This window comes from Ictalurus punctatus, chromosome 27 (genome assembly GCF_001660625.3).
Source record: "Ictalurus punctatus breed USDA103 chromosome 27, Coco_2.0, whole genome shotgun sequence".
NCBI lineage: Eukaryota > Metazoa > Chordata > Actinopteri > Siluriformes > Ictaluridae > Ictalurus > Ictalurus punctatus.
In genome coordinates, this window is record NC_030442.2 from 907,760 (window position 1) to 930,650 (window position 22,891).

Sequence of the window (22,891 nt, forward strand, 5' to 3'; positions counted from 1 at the left end):
GCTGACTCACTTCTTCACATGCCGTATGTGCATGTGTGTATGTTTACAACGTCATTCCACGGCAGTCCTGAAAAGGAGTTTGAAACACGAGACGACGAACGGAGGTGGTTTCAGTACTCTTTAATGGTTTGTAAGTGGAGCTGTGTGTGTCTGTGCAACTCTAAACACGTCAACAGGAGCTATAACCTATGAGCTTACAATTAAATAAATGACAGGATTGCAAACGGCAAACGGAATGAGTGGCCTTCAGATCACCAGAGTAAATAAAAGCAGCTTATACTGTAGATTAGATGTGAAGATAATAAAAGTGCTTTTCCAGTAGCATATAAAAATTCCACACATTTACATTGTCCCACGTATTTTTGATTGCCAGTGTTTTGCTCTCTCAAATCCGTTTGTGCATGTTCTGTAGTCTGTAATGGTTTGCTCGATCTCCTCCTCGGAGTTCATGACAAATGGGCCTATAACAGTGGAGAGACACAGATACAGGATATGACACATCTGTCTGTTAACAGGGCCAACTTTTCCTCAACACCATCACGCTGGATATGAAATATAACAATGACTAAGGAAAAGCAGCATTAACGTAACGGCATTTATATTTCTACTTGTTGAACCACACAGGAATAAAAGTGGGTTGTTCCATTTGTTGTTGTTGTTTTTTTTTTTTTACAGTTCCTTCAGTTTGTGGGCTACAATTATTTGGACAAAACATTTAGTCTTAAACTTGGCATGTTCATGTACTTAGCTGTTAATCCTTTTGCGATACTCGTTGATACTCCGGATCGATATAGGGCCGGTCGGATTAGGAACTTATTACCGCCGATAATAGACGCTCAAGCTTTTACACACCGTCCACTTGTTTCTATTCAAGTTATTTCGTAGCCCCTCTGTAGTGGCTTTGGTACTTTACTCATCTATGACTCCATTCAGTAATAAGTGAAAACACAAGTTTTGTGGCGTTTTTCTATTGCTTAGTTGTGCAAGGTCTGTGTGTGTGTGTGTGTGTGTGTGTGTGTGTTGTTTGTGTGACTGAGAGAGCTACCGGAAAGCCGGAGTTGAATTCCTCGTGTGTTCTTATCACTTTTTCCCCTAACAGTTCGCTGATCTTTTTCATGGGCTCTCCCGGACATACACGGCCGATGCAGTGGGAAACACTGTAATCAGCTTTATGATTTAGCTAATAAAGAACGAAAATGGTTCACTTTCTGTAGATATAAATACCCTCACATTAAAAGGTACATCGTGTGTTTTAACCTCATCATCAAACCCACTATCCTGGACTGCAAAGCCAACAGACATGGTGTCTTTCCAATGGACCGGTTCTATTTTTTTTGACCAATCCATGGCGTGTACACTAATGGTTTCTTGTTATTTTAACTGCAATGACAGTACCATGCTGCACCACCGGTTCCTTGATCGGCTCTCCAGCAATCAGCACAAAGTGTGCCACCTCAACTGCCTGGCAACAACACAAAAAAAATCAGGTCAGAGGTCAATTCCATCACTTGTAAAACAACGTGAACTAAAGAAGCTAAAGAAAATACTATTGCATCCGTACCTTATTTTCCACTCGGATACAGTCACCATCCTCAAAAACCACAGTGTGGTGAGGTTCGACTTCCTTCTGAGCTTCTTCTGGCCCTAATGAATGGAAGTAAAATACTGAAACCATGCATTTAAAACAAATGACTCAGTATTACATAACTTGCCGTCAATACCCGGCACCGATGACCGACGGCTGCTTCAGAAACGGGTCTTCCGTAGAAACGCTGTGAATCAGAAGAACGTGTGGGCAGGAAAAGTATTCCCAGAGTGCCCTGCCCTCGCTTTGATTCATGCCTTTGCTCATTCTTTAGATGCTGAATGATTATGATGTCTTTATCGAACACAGCTGCTCGACTTGTTTGCGCTGAATGGTAATTTGTTGATTTCTTGAAACAACTTCAATATCGAAGCAGCTTTCACCCCCCCCCCCCCCCCCCCCCCCGTTCCAAATCATCTGCTAACGATTATGTCAAATACACAGTCAACAACGTATACTCGAAGGACCTTTCATGTCAGCTGCAGATAACCTATGAGATTTGCTCAGAATTAGTTAAAACACTTGAAATGGAGAGCACTACATCAATATTTGGATCAGATAACGTTTAACTGGAAGCCTTCCCGCGCTTGTCGACGATCCAAGCGGAACGTTCCTTATCCAAGACTGAAATTCTTCCTTTTCTTTTTTTTCTTTTTTAATTGGAGCTGATAGAAGAAGTTTAAACATGTTCTCCCTGTACTCCAAACAGAGCTCAGAAAACATGCAAAGATTAATCTGACTGAAAGAAAAAAAAAAAAAAACACTTTCCTTGCGGGCTAAAGCAGGGGATTTACACTTTTCATACCTGTTTATTATGGATTCCATCTGGTTCCTGTATGCCAGCTCTCGACAAGGAGATGATTATAACGTAATAGTCTACATTGTTGTCAAAGTAGTACTCGATACAGAACGGAGTTATATGAAGACTAATGCAAAAACGTCGAAGAGAAACTAATTTAAAAGAAAGTAACAAACGTACGCTCATTACGCAATATACAGGCGCGATACAAATGCGTTCAAGAGGCGCGTTGTTTTCACAAAAGTCTCCACAAACACACCAGGTTGGAAAATTCATCGACTAATGACCGTGTAGAAAATCCGCCTCCAAGCTGGAAATCATCAAAACCGACTCAATAAATCAACACTTCAAACAGCGCTGTAGTAACTGTTCCTCAGGCCAGGGGTGTGCGCTGTTGGCGTTGGAGTGAGATCACAGAGGGAACCTCATGGGTTCGTGTCGTGTCCAAGGCCGGGAGAGAAAGTGGAAATCAAGATTTACTCAGACTTGCAAGGAAGACAAGAAGACCCTGATACCGGAATTGTGAGGGGGAGAAGAAAAAAAGAAAAAAAAAAAAAAAAAAGATGCCCAGACTCTATATTACGGATTTCACACAAAAGCTTTCTTGTGTCTGCACGCAAATGGAAATGTCGAAGGAAGTTAGTACTCACCAGTATGCACGATTCCCGAGAGTGTGTAGATAAAAGCGGTCCAACCTAGTCAGCAGAACAGAATACGTCCTCAATACATTTTCTACGTGTTTGGATTATATTAATAATAATAAAAAAAAGGGGTCACGAGTGTGAATAGTGCATGAACATGCCTGCAGCTCACTGATAAATAACAAAGTCTTCTGAGGTCATTCTCTGAGGATACGTATGCACGGGAGTGGGCCATTTATTTGCCACAAACAGGCTGGTAACTATTATGACTCAACAGCTATTGTCTCATTAATGCGCAGTAGAATCCTCGCCGAGCACTCGGGTGCTGCGCATTATATCATTCAGGAAATATAAAGAGCCTCGGGTAATGTTCACATCAAACATCAGAATGGGAGAAAGGTGTGATCTCGGTAACTTTTAAGCGTGGCTCTTAATCACTCTTTACATCCGTGATGAACAGAAAAGCATTTCAGCACGCACAAAACATCGAAGCTTGTGGTACGTGGGCTACAACAGGAGACCACGTCGGGTTCTACTCCTCGAAGCTTCGACGTGCTGTGTGTTCTGGAGATGCTTCCATAGCCGTAAAGAGTGCTTATTTGAGTTACTATATCCGTCCCGGCAGCTCAGACTAGTCTGGACGTTCTCATCTGATCTCTCTCAACGACGAGGCGTTTCCACACAGAACTGCTGCTCACGCCGTGTTCTCGACTCTTTCACCGTTCTGTGGACTTTAGAAACTGTAGACTGCGGTTGGGTGAAAATCTCAGGAGATCAGGAGTCTCCAAAATACTCAAATACTCAAAACTCGTGCCACTTGAGATCAACTCCAGAATTATTGGCACCCTTCATAAAGATTCAATCATAGTGTGTTTTTTTTTTGTGGTAAATTTGTTTCATGTCGTGCTGAGAATATGACAGAACATGTAATTTAAGCACATTTATTCTACGAACGTAAAAATGTTTATGTATTTAAACAAAACCAGCTGTCACAGTTATTGACAGCTCTGCATTTAGGACTTGGCGTAACCACCCTTTGCCAACTGACGGTGCCATTGCCTTCTAATATACAAGATTATTTCTGCAACAGTTTTCATTTACTGGACGTTACGAGTCTTACAGTCGGCGATCCGTGCGTGAATCATTTCCCGGACTGTAGTGAACGCTCCCTTTAGAATGACCTTAAGGACGGAGCTTACATTCATAGCGTGAGTACTCTGGACATTCCAGAGAAAAAAAAAGCGAAACCACAACAAAAGGCAACCATTCATTTCCCTACAGCTGTTTTTCTCTAAATGTAGACTCTGTCGTGCAGAACACTAGTTTTTGGTAGAAAAAAGGCCGTGCCGAGGTATCTGATGGTCAGTGAGCATGCTCGTCTGACTGAAACGCCGGAAACACTCGTAATCATCACCGTGAACCGCAGTAAGAACCAATGACGTCTTCGGAAGCATGGCTCTGACAGTGCTCACGATATGGGATAGATGTTTGTGTTGACTAGTCGAAGTGAAAGTTTAAGAGTACGGGGCATGTTTTGCGGTGAGGGTTTAAGGAGGAGAGTAATCGTCCTCGTGTCTACTTTTTCATGGCGTACGACAGACATCTGTGAATAGAGAACAGCTGGCGGCACTTTAGATGAGATCTGTAGTCACTGCCAGTGCATGATGGGTATATTCGGTGAAACAGCACGGTTTCTGTTGAACTTTTTCACTGAATTCAATCGGTACAGACACTGATTCTTACCCAAGGGTATTGGCTGCACGTGTTTTGCACCCTCACTGAGTCGGAAGTCAAGATAAAGCGTTGGAGTTCTGGTGTAGATTTTTGACTAAAAAAAGAGAGAGAGAGAAAAATAAAGCAATATATTATATTATTATATTATAATTCTAAATAAACCCATTTCCAGGATCCTGGATGTACATAGCACACTGCTTTATCACTCTAACTGTATGACTGAATATTCTACTTTTTCAGAATAACTGCTAAACTTCTCGGATTGAAGCAAGACAAACGGGAATTTGTTTTTTATTCGACGATTCAACAGCGACGGGAAACTTTCCTTCATTTTTCGATTCTGGTGGCAGTGTACACTGTTTTTACTGTTGCTGCGGGGTTTTTTGTCTATAACATTGGTCTAGCATTGTTTTTGGGAGCTTCAAAATGATTTAAGGACATATATTCCAGTCTGGACCAAATATACTTCAATATCTTCCTAATAAGGTTTAATCTTGTTTTAGTTTCCTGGTTATTTGAATTAAATAATCAGTTTTGTCACATACATTGTTAAGATACATTTTTCAGTTTTTTTTTTTATTGTCTGCATCACCAGTATTATCATGTTCTTCTACTACTACTACTACTACTAAGCACAATAATAATAATAATAATAATAATAATATAGCAGTACATTATTTACAATGCTCTAGAAATACTTTTCATCTTCTCCCAGACTGAACATTCTAAACAATCCGTATTTCTCAGCAGATGTGATAACAGAGTATAAGCCTAACAGCGAGCGTCTGGTTTCAGGCAACACTTGGCTGCTTGACTGACCTAATTTAGCTTGAGTCCTGGGTCACTTCCACTCGTTTCTGCCCTGGGGGACCCAGACTCAGCCACAATTCACATTTACAACATTAAAACCCTACTTCCACCCCCCTAAAGTCTGTTCCCAATTTCCTGCTTTTGTCCGATAAAAGGGGGGTTGAGGGGGTGTTTCAAATCCAAATAAGGTGTAGTAACTTTATATAGTATAAACTGACTAGTCACGTGATTCAAGGGCCGCTGTGGATGTTTGATCCTCACCTTCACCCCGAGGGCTTCTCCCGAAATGACGGCCACAGTCACACCATCTATGCTAGGCTTAGGAACCTGACTGTTCTTCAGTTCCTGGTACTGAGGTTCCACCATTTTATCGGCTTTTCGCAGGTTCACCCAAAGCTGAAGGCCCCGCATGGGTTCATCTGATAGAGGCATCTCTGCATGAACCACACCTCGTCCTGCAGTCATCCACTGCCGCAACACACACACACACACACACACACACACACACACACACCAACCAACTTGAGAAATTATTTTTCTTTCAGGCTCATTCCTGAACTGGTTTAAGATTAAATCTGTTTAATTCAGTATGACCAGGTCTGAAAAAAAAACCAAGCCGCAAAAAAACCCACAAAGCTCTGTACTGTGACCAATTCTAATCCTCTAATCCTAGAGTCAAGATTCATACTGGGTGATATTTGTCTGATGATCACACCCAGTTCAACTGTCTGGGTGAGGGGAGGGGGAGGGGGGGTGGGGGGTGAATGAAGTACTTTTTATTTAAAAAAAAAAAAAAAACCCAAAAAGAAAACAGTGGTTGATTCAGATAATTTAGTGTCACATAATAAGCCTATGACCTGAAGCACATCTCAGCCGATATAACACGGCAAAGTGCTATTACTCTTATAGTTATCTCCAATAAAACGCTGCTTGCTCTGACCTTTTGGTCCAAAAAAAGCAGCAAATGACAGCGAATGTGATCTTTAGGTTAAACGAAGTGCAGGTCTTGCTTTGTTGTAAAAATGAAACATTTTTTACAAACACGGCTTCATGTGCCCTTTGGGTTCTGCCTCTCTTATTCTGTGCTTCACTACGGAAATTTTCCATCCATGCTCTCAGACCTAGAGCATAACTCTGTGGTTTGAGTTACGGAGTGAAACACTGTCAGCAGCTTTCATAACTCTCTGGTCCTGCGGGTGGCCGAGTGCTGCTAAGGTGCTGAATAAGAACATTGGTGTGTGTGTGTGTGGGGGGGGGGGCAGATATATCACAAGCCTATTTCCTCACTGACCCCTGAGACAGAAAGACAGCTTTAACAACACTGGAGTTATAGGAAACGTCCCACAGGTCTGATCTCTTATACTGCAACATACTGCAGAAATGAGAATCTTTTATTAATTTATGCTTCGTCAGTTTAAACCGACACCTGACACCTGCCCGACAAGCACGATTAAACTGTTTTAGATTCTCAGCACACTGTTACATCTCAATACAGAGCATTGTTTTTCAAAGGATTTACTCCTGTTAATCAAAGCCGAAAATCATCCACTGATGACTCTGTGTCGATCTTAATCAGGCCTCGTGTGTGGTCTACCTGCAAATCCCCAGTCTCCAGTGTTCCACAATGTCCGCAAAAATCCTCATGAGCCGATGCACCACTCAGAAGGTACGTCACCTGTGGAGAGAACAGACACGGGTTTTTATAATAGCACGTGTACAGTGAGGGAAATCAGTATTGAACGCGTCAACATTTTTACAGTAAATACACTTCCAGTCAGGCTCTTCACATGAAATTTTCACACTTCTCCAAGGCAAGGTAAGGCAGGGAATCAGCTGAAATCCGTAAGTAATTACACCCCTTATCAGTGTAAATGAATATCAGCTGGGTTAATAAATTGATGGTCTATAAAAAGGCTTTTCGTTACCAAGGTGTCACACAAGAAACATCTCATGATGAGTAAGAGCTCTCCCAAGACCTTCACAGCCTTATTATTGTGAAACAACAATCGTAAGCGTAAGGATCGGAGCGACTTTGACAAGGGCCAGATTGTGATGGGTCAGAGTGTCTCCAGAACGGCAGGTCTTGTTGGCTGTACCCAGTATGCAGTGGTTAGAACCTACCAAAAGTGGTTCAAGGAACTACAACCGGTGAACGGCGACAAGGTCTTATTTTCACTTGCAAGTTGGAACCAACTGGCGCCAAAATGGTCGAGAACAACGCACAGAGCGGCCAGACCCTTCTGTACACTTTTATTTCTCCCCAGAACAAACGCATTCACAAGAATCCCGCCGAGACACGTCCTTCCTCGGATCACAGAGGAGCATTAAAACTTCGATTTCTGCACCTCGGACCACCTGAGCCGGCCAACGCGACTCCCCGCCACATGCCCGAGCAAGATCAACTCAAAATGAGATCGAGTGTCTGGGTGTAATTAACTATAGGAAACACAGTTTGTTTTGTATTTGTAGTATAGTGATTTGTTATTGAGTAACCTGACGTTGACCTGATTGTACGCGGTTTCTTATGATATATATATATACACACTGTATATCCCGTTAGAGATGTAGCCTATACAAAGTGCTGCTTTGATCTTTGTTGCTCTTTCTCTCCTCACGTCTCCACGAGCTCCTTTGGATGCGCCGGTTTGATCTCCGAATTAAGCTTAGTGTTTCGCGTCCTGAGCCGAAAACGTCCGCCCCTGAACTGTAGAGACCCTGTAGTGATTTGGTGGATAGCAGAGTAACATCACATCCTTCTTATTTCACCTCTGAAAACTTTCCACTCCTTTGAAAACTGGGATCAATTCACTGAAGCTAGATCTCCTTATAAATCCATAACTGTTATTTAAAAGTCCACTTCCAACACGCACGGGGTGTGGAAACCTTCCAGTTCAAATTTCCCAGTGTTTGATTCACTCTTCGTTTATGCGTGGGCGTGACGGCATCACGCTCCCTTTTTTCTCAAGCCAAGCGTGAGCACGCCCTTTATTCGTGTGTGTGTGTGTGTGTGGTCACATATCAACAGGTTTCTTCCTCATGTCTTTTCAGGGATTTTAGATCTGTAAAGCTGCTTTGTGTCTATTACACTTGTTAAAGCACTATATATGAGTGCTCGTTGTTACTGCAGCGCTTCTGAGTAACATATTGAGCTGACATTCAGTAAAGCTTTTGCTATTCATTCTTATACAAGTGTATAAGCTTTCTTTATACAACTGTTAAATTAATATAAATGCAGGCTGCTCTACAGTCCGATCCACGTCAGGTGTTGCTCCTGATTCCTGTTTGGTCTGACTGCTGCTTAACATGAAAAATCAGAGTAGTGTCTCCTGTATCAAAAATGATAAACGATACAGCTAAATCATAGATGTTGGCACTTGCCATATTCCACGATGATCACAGTACAAGCCACAAGCTCAGATAAGCAGCAGAACCTGCTAGAATGTGGAACACTTGAACAGATGGGAAAATGCGCTTGTCGCTCAGTCTCACCGGAAACCAAGAGGAACCAGGCATAAAACACGGTATGCAGAAAAATGATATCTGTGTAGCGCAGTCAAACATAGAGGTGATCAAGTGAAATACAAAAAACACCCCCATCGCTGCATTCCCTCCTGGCTTCCTGGAGCTGCTACATCTAATGTAAAACACAGATGCTCGCGTTCGAATCCAGGCCCACCTTCCCTCACGGTACACAAAGAAGATACGCTTCGAGACTCTTCTCTGTCCTGGAACCCAGGTCATCTAATGAACTCCCCCTGCCTGTCTGGACAGCAGAGACCTACCGATTCACCAAGATTCACCAACTGAACAGCTGCACAGGTCATCCATTTTTAAAAACCCAGAGACTACAAAGCTCTTCAATAAAGCGCTCTGAATAAGAGCATCTGCTAAAAGCGGTGAACGTAAATGAAAAAAGTAAAAAAACAAACAAACAAAAAAGTGTATCGCTGGCACAACGTGCAGCACAGTAGAGCATGCAAGGGATAAAAACTGACTCAAGACTGGAGAATACCGTATACTGCTCAGCAACATTCAAAAGTAATGAGTGTATTATCACAAAAGAGGACACACGCTCAGGTAGAATGGAAATAAGAGGTTATAAAAAGCTTTGGTGACTTGGACACCTGTGACGCGAGAAAAGAAAAATGGAATGATTGGTCTGTGGACACTGAGTTACACGTCATACGCATGTGACTTCAGTGGTTACACACTGCCCCTGGTGGTTAACATGAGTAAAATCATTTGTCCAAGTAGTACGCCCAAAAATTTTGGCTGGTGATGGCGAGGTGCTTAAAATGCCAAAAAATACCATGGTCAGAATTATAATTTGGCTTGAAATGCTTTGATCTAGCAGGAAACAAAACCAGAGTAGGAAAAAAAAGATTTGAAGTTAAATACCAGAAACATATTTGATGCTGAACCATCGAAATCAACTTGTGCTTCATGCTTCTGAGCTACTGCATGTAGTATTGGCTGATGTGAGTGGTTGGGGTAGATAAAATACAGGTATACACTACATACAGGCATAAGATTATAACCACTGACAGGAGAAGTGAATAACATTGATCATCTCGTTACAATGGCACCTGTCGGGGGGGATTGCTGAATAAGTTAATGCTAGCCCATGCTGACCGGGATCCACTGTCAAAAGCACACATGAGCACCAGAACTGGACCATGGAACAAGAAGAAGGCCTTGTCTGATGAATCCCGTTTTATTTTACGTCACGTGCATGGCCGGGTGTGTGTACGTCGCTTACATGAGGAAGAGATGGCACCAGGATGCACTACAGGAACAAGGCAAGCCAGCGGAGGTGGTGTGAGGCTCTAGACAATGTTCTGCTGGGAAACCTTGGGTCCTGGCATTCATGTGGATTTTACTTTGACACGAAAACCCTGCCTAAACATTGATGCAGACCAAGTACACCTCTTCTGGTTGTGGGACGACACAACCACAAGCCATTTGAGTTGTTTTTTTGTTTTGTTTTTTTTTAACTGACAGGTGTTTACTTTAGAGGAGTCGGAGTTCATTTGTTGTGTTCACATATGCACAAAAAAAATCCTGAGTCATGGCTCTGAAACTATTTGGAGCACCAAATGTGAAACACCTTAAGTGTACTTTTAATAAAATAGTTGCGCAATAGCGGTCTCTAGTGGTGAAACAAGGGCACACAGGCTGCCACAGTGCTGAGTCACAGTGAGAAGGCTAACGACATTCATCAAAACTCTTGACCTCTTGGCTATTCTCAACAAATGCTTATTTATTTATTCATCTATTTATTTATTGTTTAAACAAGAAACACTGATTCATTTAAAAACTAATATATTGTCTTATGTCCAGGGCTTTTAAATAAGATCATTTTAATAATAATTATTGCAATAATGTGATTCGTATACAGTATACGTATTGTATTGTATTGTATTGTCTGATATTTATTAGACCTACAGGTTTTGGATAGATGTCTATTTAATGTGTGAAACATCACTTAATTGTTTGTGTGTGTTTTATTTAATAAACTTAAGCTACATTGATTATTCGGACCTCCAGCTTCCCTGAGAAATACACAGTGTTTTTTGATATAGATGTAAAGCTATAAAATCGAAATAAGTGATCAATGAACAGAAGATGAGTGTTACCGTCTCAAATCCACGGTGAGGATGATCAGGAAACCCTGCAGGCTTCCTCACACAGAACTCATCCAGCATCAGAAACGGATCCAGGTTTTTCAGCTGAGAAGAACCCAAACAAAACATTTCAGTCTTACACACTAAATACATCACCGTACTTTAACGATGAAGGCTAAATAAACCCACTTCTTTTCGCCCGATGCTCCTCTGAACTCTTGCTCCGACTCCCTCAGACTGCTCCTTGCTTAAAACCACTTTACTCACTTTTCTTGGCTTCATCATGTTTAATCTGCTTTCTTACCAACTTCGGCACTTGACGCAAAGCTACAACGTCTGTGTTATGGTGTGGTTATCAATAATACAGTGATGTTTTGCTGCTCCACCAGTGGAACCAGTTAATTATATCTGGGACTCGATTCTTCCGGGTCCCACACACTGTGGAATGAGATCCGACTCTTAAGACTCGATTCTTAAGGGTCCCAGACATTGTGGAATGAGATCCGACTCTTAAGACTCGATTCTTAAGGGTCCCAGACATTGTGGAATGAGATCCGACTCTTAAGAATCGATTCCACACCGTGATACTGATTCGGTTCAGTCTTTCAGAGAAACCTCTCACTCAACATGAAAACACTGAAAAGACATTTTCGTTGGTAAACTGTACAAATTACACAACTGCTTACAATAAAACATCGTTAGCAGTCCTAAGGCATCTTAAGACTGTATAACTGAAGGAGCTACGGTAATAACCAGCGTTAGCGCTATATAACTCTTCAAATGGCGGTCCTAACTAAAATTTCAGCAATAGCTAATTTTTTTTCTGTCTGTGTTTTGTTTTGAGTCGAACACAATCTCTGGAATCGACTTTATTAGTTCCGGGAACTCTATAATCAGAATTAAAATCGAGCCCAAAATTTCTCGAATCGAGCAGCTATGTTGTTTACATTCTGTAGAGGCGTGAATTGCTTTGCGCATGCGCACACTGGATAGGCTGCCGAATGAGTCACGTGGATGCAAGTACGTATTGCTGCAGCCTGAAGACATCCAAGTGGGACGTACTTACCTCCATGTGGGAGGTACTTACGCCGCAAGTAGGCGGGATTTCATAAATGGGCGTAATTTAGGCGAAAATGCGGAAGTGACGAATAGTATGCGGAAGTCCCCAATCGCTCCGAGGTGCGCGGTGATGAATGAGGACAGGAAGTAGCGACACTAGTGAAAAACACTGATTTAAAACTAAATATCAACACTTTTTTCTTGTAGTTTTAAGTATGCATGTCCAATGCCATTTTATTTTGATTGAAGACTGAAGTTGTCTAATGTATAATAATTGTCTAATATTAAATATTCATTTTTAAATTCAACAGTATTAAACAAACTTAACAGTATGAAACAAACTTAATGCGAGATATAACTGCACTCATTGAGGTGAATGTGTAACATTATAACCTGCAATTTTTTATTGCTCAATGATTTTGTTTTTAGGTGAACTATTCCTTCACAACAAAATCTATTACAATTATTATTCTATACACAGCATTACTTAATGGGAGGAATCCTTCAGTTTGCCATCACTACAAAAAGCTCTTGATCTGTATCTGCATGATTTTCTGAAGATTGGATAACGGCCTGAACAAGCAGGTGTACCGGTGTTCCTATTAAAATGGCCAGTGTCTGTATGTACAGTATAGTCTTAACTGCATACCCAGTGCACTACATCTGCAAACTAGTGCACTACATCTGTCTGGAAGGCGAGTCATGGCAGGATGTTACTATACAAGGACTTAGCACCCTTATCTAATGCATGCAGACATAGAAACATCCACCATCAGGCTGGAGCTTCACGGTGGCAAACTTGGTCATGATAGCTTTATTAATGAATTCTGGCCAGACATAATGTCACTTGCAGTGCAACAGATCTAAATTTCAGCATCAGAGCCACATGAGGCCATGCATGTGGGAAATGTACTCTTCAGTTCGTGACTTTTCCACTTTGGTGGTTTCAGTGTTCTGTTCTTCACTGCCGTGTTCATCTATGATATCCTTGGCAATGCGCAAAGCTGCCGCCTGGCCTCCTGCGAGGTTCACAGCATGGGGACCAACCTGGCCATATCATAAAAGGACGTGCGTATACACAAATAAAAATAAATAAACATTAAAACGTGCATATTTTCTTCAAGATCAGCTGAGACGTTTTCAAAGAGGACAATATTGCAGCACTATACATAATACAGCTGCAAAATCTGTTACCTGAAGCGCTGCATACTGTCCCATCAGGTAAACAGGACATCCAGGAGCCCACTGGAGTGTCTCTGATATACACGGCCATCCTTCAAGCACCTGCAAAACATCAAGGATCATTTCCTTCAGTAGGACATACAGTCAGTATGCAAAAGACTTCAGCTATGGAAGACAGTTTAAAGCATTTCGGTTAAATTTTATTTGTATAGCACTTTTAACAATAAACGTTGCCACAAAGGAGTTTTACAGAAATCCTGATGTACAGTAGCAAGATTTCCATAGATTTTCCAAAATGTTCAAAGTAATTGTTAAATTCCACCACCAACACATCTACTTCTGCTAAGTGTTTAGCTATTTCATCAGTGTATTAAACGCTAACTACAAATACTGAGACGCTTCAAGGAGAGGTTTGAAAATGGCTAAGCTAACACACTGACACTAACAGATTCATAGAGCAGTCAACATAGTTTTGTGTCGACAAGCAGGTCAACACGAGTAATACGACATGAAGACATGAAGATCGAGACATGAAGATCGCACGAAAGTTTAAGAAAGGGAAATGCAGAAAATGCAACTGAAAGACTACAAAACTGAAGGCAATCCAGTCAAAGCCTTGTTCATCTGTGAGAAGTCTTTAACGGGCCATGCTGAAGGACAGGTTGCATCGAACAAAACATTTTTTATAGAAATGTAAAGCAGAATATGACAGACTGTTGTACATTCATGAAGACAACACCCAGAGGCAGTATGTCAGAAGAGCTAATGCAAAGCACATCAATTTCCTGTTATGGAATCACATGGATCTGGATCTGTCATGGCCTGAGGCTGCATTTCAACCAACAATGTAGAGGTAAAAAAAAACAAAAAAAAAACAGTGCAATGATGAATGCAGAAGTGCGACCTGTGTGAAAACAACTGACTGATAAAAAGACACTGAAAGCATGACTAAGGCCATCCTGTAGTGGAAGACCGATGGTACTAACTGTTTCATAAACTATCAGATGTCCATATTAAGGTCTCATAGTGGGTTTTTGAAGCACAATGCAAAACTAGTGCCTGTAAGTTTCTGTTACCTGCTAGCTACATTACCCTCATAGCTCTAGTGCATAGGTAAAGAAGCAAACTTCAGACTTCTAAAGCCTAATTAAACACCCATCTAAACTAATGCTTTAAAATAAACTTCCTTGAGTGGCCTACAATGCTGACCGTTCCATACAAATTACTCTTCTACATACTGTTTTACTATCTTAAGCTAAGGAAAGGTTGACCTGAATTGGGAAATGCTTCTTGATGTCTGAAAGTAAGGGGTCTTGATTAACATCCAGCTTGCAGCCAGTTGCAAGCCAGATCCTGTCACCGGTCCATTTTTCACCATCACAAAGGGAGACCTTCCACGTCTGAGTTTCATAGCACCACGTTGCCTCAGTCACCTACACACAGACATTACTGACTTTTAATGGCTTTTAACTGCTGATAAAAATATAATACTAATGCAAGCAATGTGGCTTTCTTTAGTATAAGTGACATAACATGTCTCACGTTTTGTAATTTAATGACAAATTTCCCATGTAATATGAAGGAGAACAAGTCAGATATTTAATGAACCTAAGGTTTCTTCAAACAAGTAAATGACTCAATGAGCGAGTCAATGGGGATACCTGGCAGTATGGCTTGACAAGCAGCTGCCCTGACTGAATGAAAGGCTGCAGGTGTGCATACGCCTCCGGTGTCACGGCTCCTCCTTTGCGAGCCTGTTTGATCATTGCTAGCCTCCTGTGAAGACTCCTCTCTCCATAGAACTGCCGCAGGTAGGCCAGGCCATCCAGCTTGATACCGTGCTCAATGTGCGAGTAGCGGCCGATCAGACTCTCCACATCTCCAACATCAAACTGTTTCAGCTGCACAGACAGTGGAAAATACTGGATGTATTAACAGTAGCTTTTGAGCAGCATTTTTATCTACACTCACGAGCCTCTGTGAAAGAACCATGTATAACCCTGCTCATTAATTTCAATTATCCAATCAGCCAATCATGTGGCAGTAGCACGGTGCATACAGATATAGGTCAAGAGCTTCAGTTTACACTCTTTAGAGTAGTGGTCACCAACCCTGTTCCTGGAGATCTACCTTCCTACTTACCATATCCCACCTGACCGTATCCCACCTACCATAGCCCACCTGACCATCTAATCATTGCCTTAAGAATTTCTTAAATAAATTAAAATGGGCGTGTTAGATTTTGGTTGGAGATGAAACCTGCAAGAAGGTAGATCTCAAGGAAGAGGATTGGTGACCAGTGTTTTAGAGTTTGCACAGAATTGGGTGGGGAAAAAAACAAAAAATATCAGATGAGCAGCAGTTCTGCAGTGCCTTGTTGATGAGCGAGAATAGTCCGAGCTATAGTAATTCTTTACAACCATGGTGAGCAGAAAAGCATCTCAGCAGCCACAAGTCACAGACGGGCTACAGCAGCAGAAGACCACATCAGTTTCTAGTCCTCTCAGCCTCTAGACCACAAAGGGCTGAAAGACAGCACAAGAAGAGCATCACCTTCCCAGCTCTGCACATTCACTGCTCTTCTCCAGCTCCATCAGTAGATGGTAGTAATGATAGTGGTGCATATTTGCATGTTGCTCTATGCCAAAATTTCTGAGGTATATGTTTGGTGAATATGATATGTCATGGAAATTGGTCTGCCCTTTCACAACTCCAATTCCGAAAAAGTTGGGACAGTATGGAAAATGCAAAACAAACAAACAAACAAACAAACAATAAGAGTCATTTGAAAATTCAGTTCACGCTGTACTATATTGAAAACACATTATTAACACATTATTTGATGTTTTACTTTGTGAATTTATTTTTGAAAATATACACTCATTTCAAATCTGATGACTGCGACACACTCCAAAAAAGTTGGGACAGTCGACTGTTTAGCGCTGTGTAACATCAGCTCTTCTTTTAATAACACTCACTAAGCGTTTGGGCGCTGAGTGAAGACACCAGTTGGTTAAGTTTAGCAAGTGGAATTTTCCCCCATTCGTCCATCATGCATTTCTTCAGCTGCACAGCTGTACAGTTCCTTCCTTGCCTGATTTTGCGCTTCATAATGTGCCACACGTTCTCAATGGGAGACGGGTCAGGACTGCAGAAGGCCATGCGCGCACCCGCACTCTCTGCTTACGCAACCATGCGCTTGTAATCCGGGCAGAATGTAGTTTGGCGTTGTTCTGCTCTGAACAACATGGGCACTGACACCCCCACATACCATGGGCACTGACACACCCCCATACCATGGGCACTGACACACCCCCATTCCATGGGCACTGACACACCCCCATTCCATGGGCACTGACACGCCCCCATACCATGACAGACGCTGGCTTTTGACCTGACGCTGATAACCGCTCGGACGGTCCTTTTCCTCTTCGGCCCGGAGAACACGACGGCTGTTTTGTCCAAAAACTATTTGCAATGGCGACTCGTCGAACCACAAAACACAATTCCACTGTGCTACTGTCCATCTCAGATGAGCCCAAGTACAGAGCAGTGGGCGGAGCTTCTGGACAGTGTTGATGTACGGTTTCTGCTTTGCATAGTAAAGTCTTAACTTGCGTCTGTGGATGCAGCGGCGAATGGTGTCGACTGACAAAGGTTTACCAAAGTATTCCCGAGCCCATGTCAGGATCTCATTACAGACTCATGAGGGTTTTTAAGACAGTGACGTCTGAGGGATCGGAGATCACGCGCATTCAGAAGTGGTTTTCGGCCTCGCCCTTTACGCACCGAGATTTGACCGGATTCCTTGAATCTTTTAACTATATTGTACACTGTAGAAGGTGAAACGCCCAAAATCCTACCGATTTATCTTTGGGGAAAGTGTTGGATTATTCACTGATGCATCTGTTGGCAGATCGGCGAGCCTTGACCCATCCTTGCTCTTAAAGGTCTAGGCCTTATTTAAGGAGGATACTATGAGTAGACAATCGCCTCACCTGTTTCACATCACCTTTTTATTTCAACTTGTCACATCACTATTAGTCCAAAACTGCTCCTGTCCCAACTTTTTTGGAACGTGTTGCATACATCAATTTCCAAATAAACGTGTATCTTCAAAAAACCATGCAGTTGATTAGCTAAAACATCACATACCTTGTCTTTATATGTTTTTTTTTTTTTTGTTTAAATACAAGTCAAAGTACATTTACAAATCACTCTTATTTGTTTTTCTTAGCATTTTCCATACTGTCCCAACTTTTTCAGAATTGGGGTTATATATTAACCGTCTTCCTCGAGATCTCATGTCAGATTACCTGTACATGTTTGCGCAAGACCCAGGTCACTTGACTTGCACCTTGTTGCAGAGCCATGGAGATGATGTGGGCGCTGGTCAGGCCTCCACCAATTACCATTACTCTCTGGTTGCTATGGCATACAGCAGGTGGGCCTGTGATAGTACAGCATTGAGTGTCTGCGTTGATCAGTTATTTTGCCACATCAGTTATTCTCATATTGTGAATAACAGCCCCAAAGGAAATTATAAGGCCAAGTCAGTGAAGGTATGTTGAAACCCGGCTTACCTGTGAGGTGACTGCCTTTAGCTTTGAGTTGCGAAAGGAGGTGCATCAGTTCCACCGTGTGCTGCAACCGCTCTTCAGGGTAATTCTCTGCAATTGCTCTCACCCATGGAGGGATATTTGCCATCTGTTCTCTGGTGGGTCCTGTGGCTAGCACCACTCTTTTGGCCTCAAGAGTGTCCCCGGTGTCTAGAGTCACTCGAAAGAATTCAACTTTCTTTTGTTTTTCAGAGAGCAGTGGAGTAATTCTGTCCACAGTGCCTTTAATGAGGACATGGTCCAGTTGGTACCTGCGCACCTGTTTGAGGCAGTGCTATACTGAATAAACTGAAAGAGGCGCTAGACGCTGCCATGCACAGAGTCCGTAGCAGTATCCTAATACAAGCTTACATGTCTATATGACATTTATTTAAAAGTGTCAAGAACTTTCCCACTTCTAGATGCAGCGGCATTTCCCAGCAATGTTTTATTAAAACATTTAAACGTTATGGTTTAATTCCATGCTTTATGTGCACTTTTATTAGTCATTAGTCATTCAGCAAGTCGGTGTCCCACACATACATCACACTGTACGTATCATACATTTACATTGCAGGTGAGTACGTTCATTTCCTCTTCCCATGCCACGCACATGGGTTCAGTAATTATAAGTACAGCCATGGTTTTGATCCATGCCACACTGACCCCAGACCTGCTCCTTGAAGAAGTCCACACTGAGCTGAGTTCCTGGCAGGCTAAAATATAAGTTTCTCTGCAGGCCTCGAGCAGCGCTGAGAAGCTTCCTGTTTTGCTTGCCGAGGCGTCCGTCATTAAAGAAGGCGTTCTTATCCTGAATGTAGACCCTCTCAGGGAGAGAGTGAAGCTCAGCTACACGATCCTCCGCCAGCACAAACTCTTGCAAGGCTTTCTGGGATTGCACACAAGAATAATATTGTTAGGATTTAGATTTTGAGACATTATGAATGGCAGTAGTAGCTTAGTTTCGATTGCATTTAACAAGTCAGATGATTTTTACCTTCAGTTTGCTTTTACCTTATTGAGAGGGTTAGTGTGTACCAGCATGTGTGAGCGAAGGTGAGGGATATTGAGGGCAGTGAACTGGCTCTCCCACAGGGAAGCCCATTCTCCATAAGAATCCACCACCTTGAAGTTCACATGAGGACACTGTGGGCATTCTGGGTCTCTGTGCAGTTCTGACAGTGTATCTGTGGAAACGCAGTGCTTTGTGAAAACAGACATGCTGCTTTCTCATTTGATGGAGTTTACTGGGATCTCTTTGGAGTATATAAACTAATGCTTTATATAGATATAAAAGTGTTTTTAGGATCAGGCCAAGATAACGGTATGATGATTAAACATACCAACAGATCTCCTCTTGCTCTTGGTCCGTCCAGTCTTGGAATTCGTCTTGCTGAGCTGTATCCCCTGGAGGATTTCTGCATTGGAGGAGCTGACATGCTGCTGGGGGTTCAAGAGCAGGGTAGCCAGGATGAGAGCATGAGGACCTGCTCCAACTATCAACACATCCAACATCTCAGAAAGACAGACAAACAGAGAAATACCTAGAATGTAAGGCACTTCTATATCAGAAAATAACATCGTCATAACCCTGTCATTTTCTTTGTACGGTTTTAAATATTACGACCACCGTAATTAAGGAATCAAAGACAATAAGCCGTCTCCCATACAAGTAGGAAGGAACTGTTACTGCTAGCTGTCAGAGCTGCTGGTAGAAAACAAAAAATGCATCAGCACCTTCTGACCAATCAGATCTGAGAATTCAACAGCACCATGGTATTATAAAGTATAAAGTGAACCATCAAGTTTAAATGATTTACTAAGCGGATACTACCTGATAAATCGTTTTCAAGGTCTGAAACACGGAGACCTGTTGTACGAAGTGAAGTTTGCAGGCAGGCTGTATGAGACCCCTGTAACTCTAGCCGTTGTTTCTTTACATACACTGGACTCCGATTGGCTCCAAGAGTTGAGTGTCAGTATTAAAAATAACTATGCCATTCAACAGCGAGTCAAAATTCGGCTCCTCACACGCACACCAATTTGCTTTTAACTCTTAACTAACCAGAAGGACCAGAGCATTTTTAATTCTCTTGTTTGTATGCAGTAATCTGTAAAAGGCACTATAACGTATTACTTAATGTTTGCGTGTTCTTGTTGGCACCCTACAAAAACAAGCAAGAAGATACTACTGTACACTGAAGGTACACGCAGGTATACAGTACATCGATCAAGGTATTCAGTAGCTTAAAGAACGTTCATCATGAAGTATGTCTGAAAAGTTACACCTCAAAACTGAAAAGTTATACTCAGTTAACCGGACAACTCATCTAGGTAAGAAAAAAAAAGCAATTAAAGTTAAAATAAATCTGATTCTGTGAAGCTGTGTATGAATTTTTACACCCAATTTTACTCCCCAAACTTTATTGTAGCGTTTCATTCTTCTTATACCTCAGCTAGCATGACGCATTATGCATTTGATCCATTTATAGTTCCGTTTAATGTTGCATAACATCCGTGAAACAAGTTAGAGCCTGTTATCGTTTGCGTTGTACACTGCAAAATGTGACATCTAACCACATGATGATATCTTGAATATAGTCAAATCTGTCTGTGTTACTTACATTAAGATTCCAATAAACCAAATATATGATTATAAAGCTTGTTTCTAGACATTTTTACTCATTTCAAGCTTGAAATAATTGGCGATCCCCCCCCCCCCCCCACCCCCCTTATTGTTAAGCAATCTTTTCCGCAAACAGAATATGAAAGCTAAAACAGACGGTTTTAACTAAACATCTAAGCATTTTACTAAACATCTAGACTAAACATCACTTAACATTTTGCATTTTGGACCCATTATTCAAAAATACAAGTTGGTTTAACTTATTTACTTACAACATACATAAACTTAAGATTTCAAGTGTTCTGAACTCAAAATCATGATTCATTAAAACAGCTCACACTGGTCTTCCTTTGATGTGATTGGCCACGCAAGGAGTTCTGCCTGGCAACCAGAGAACTAATGCATTGATTGGTAGATAATTACAAAAGGTGATCCTTTTCATCTGTTGGTTTTTGCTGTAAAGTTCAAGAAGGGTTTTTTTTCATCGTGTACCAGTTTAAATTCGGTAAGTAAAATTATTATATTGACAGACTTATTTGTGTGTGACTTTTAACAGTGAAATATGTTTGTTAAGTTCCTAATGGTACATTTTATAATGAAGGACAACGCAGCCATAATTCTAAATCTTTCCATGCATGATGTCCCAGAATGAGAGAGTTCATGGGGAATTTTGATGCTGCTTGAAGATATAGTTGAATTGGCTGTGGCATCAAAACATACAGAAGAGTCCATTGATTTCTTGAGTTGCGGAGCACAGAGAACTCCTACGATCAACGTTTCCTGGATTTAGACTGAAACCAAAGCATCATTTCTTAGAGCACTCCCCCCAGCTGATTAACGCCTTTGGACCACTGTCGGATTTTTGGACAATGCATTTTGAGGGCAAATGGACAACGTTTAAACCTCACTGCTCATTTCCTGGTCATATTCAGCAGGTGTTTCCTCAAATGGCACCAAAACAGTGTTCCTCTGTGACAGCTGATGGATTTGAATACCGTGCAGATATGGCTATCTGTGCTGGTTCATGCTCTGGTCTCCCAGAATTTATGCAGATATCACAGATTGTAGCTGTGAACTCTGGGATTCTTTTTGTCTGTAAAACAATGACAGAATGGTACATTGAGCATGTTCAGTTATATGACCTTTGCAGCAGCCGTGTCACTTCCCTTTGTGTGATTCAGATATCAGAGCTCTATCAGGTTACATTGTGAAGTGTAGGATGGTCGTGACACTTAAACGTTATGTCTTGTGCTAGATAAATGATCATTGTTCCATGTTTTTGCATGGAATGAGCCCAAATATTACATTACAGTTCTTATTTTTAGTTGTCTTTTTATTCATTTTGAAAATACCTCATTTTTCGTCAATAGAATTGATTTGTGTGTTTGATAGATTTAGTGAGCATTCTGATAAACATGCATTGATGGTCAACCTTTGATGCATGATCACAATATTCTGTTTATACCTGTTTCTTCACTAGGAGTCTGATCATCGCAACTCTATCCTTGATGTGCCAGTGGGGATCTGATTCGAGGACAGATCTTCAGCCCCCCAACTCCTTGCATTTGACTTCCTCTATTGGGATAATACATGAAGGCCAAGGGGTGATGGACAAAATTCAGGATGTCCCACAAGCAATGTGTCTGCTCTTTGGTCTTATTTATGCATTAGACCTGAATTACCCCAAATCACTCGCAAACACGTCTGATTTCAGCGTGTCCTGATGTCAATGGGTCAGAACACCCTCAAGCCTAAAATATGGTCTTCGGCAAAGCGGCTTTTTGGTTAAGAAAAATGTTTAGGTCTCATTGTTGCAGACTTTGAGTCGGCACTATTACATTTACATGCTCAGTACCTATTAACATAATTGTGAGTCCTTTTTGTGAATATTGGTCAATAAAGACATTCAATCTGCTGTTCAGTAGGTTTTATTTCAGTTGGGTATGTTTGCACAAAGCTTAAACAGTCAAAAGTAATAAGAACTTAGTCAATTTGATTTAATTTATAATCCTTTTTTAATTTCAGTTGAATTTTCAAGTTGAGTTCATTTAAATATGTAAGTGTACTTGAAATTACAGCTCATTTAAATGAACTTAATTGTTGAAGTACACTATATAAACACCAAGTTTGCGGAAATAAACAAGTTCAGTACTGTATATATGAGCACCAAGTTAAGTGAACTTAAATATACAAATTTTGGGAGAATCCATTACACAATCAGTCGAGTTCAGTG

General features: G+C 41.4%; 2 protein-coding genes across 4 annotated transcripts; both read right to left on the reverse strand.

Moving 5' to 3' along the window:
- Positions 1 to 105: 105 nt before the first annotated feature.
- On the reverse strand, positions 106 to 11,481 carry pir (pirin; the record flags this gene model as incomplete). The annotated part of the gene is given in 9 exon segments (NM_001200994.1): positions 106 to 461; positions 1,396 to 1,462; positions 1,562 to 1,644; positions 3,035 to 3,079; positions 4,769 to 4,853; positions 5,831 to 6,037; positions 7,164 to 7,244; positions 11,206 to 11,298; positions 11,383 to 11,481. Coding segments are annotated over 9 exon segments (876 nt in total). The 3' UTR covers positions 106 to 342.
- A 1,152-nt stretch (positions 11,482 to 12,633) lies between these two features.
- Positions 12,634 to 19,970, reverse strand: zgc:113276 (uncharacterized protein LOC553748 homolog). 3 transcript variants are annotated; one of them, XM_047151495.2, is made up of 10 exons: positions 19,867 to 19,970; positions 19,376 to 19,547; positions 19,047 to 19,219; positions 18,706 to 18,921; positions 18,018 to 18,312; positions 17,751 to 17,908; positions 15,096 to 15,335; positions 14,706 to 14,867; positions 13,447 to 13,536; positions 12,634 to 13,299 (listed from the first exon to the last, which is right to left on the reverse strand). In XM_047151495.2, the coding sequence occupies exons 2-10, from the start codon at positions 19,545 to 19,547 to the stop codon at positions 13,129 to 13,131; spliced, it is 1,677 nt and encodes a 558-aa protein (XP_047007451.1). In that variant the 5' UTR covers positions 19,867 to 19,970; the 3' UTR covers positions 12,634 to 13,128. The 3 variants fall into 3 exon arrangements, with proteins under 3 accessions (XP_047007451.1, XP_053532515.1, XP_017314627.1); XM_053676540.1 differs by having other exon boundaries at positions 18,018 to 18,275; positions 18,699 to 18,921; XM_017459138.3 differs by having other exon boundaries at positions 17,751 to 17,884; positions 19,867 to 19,942.
- Between the last annotated feature and the right edge of the window lie 2,921 nt (positions 19,971 to 22,891).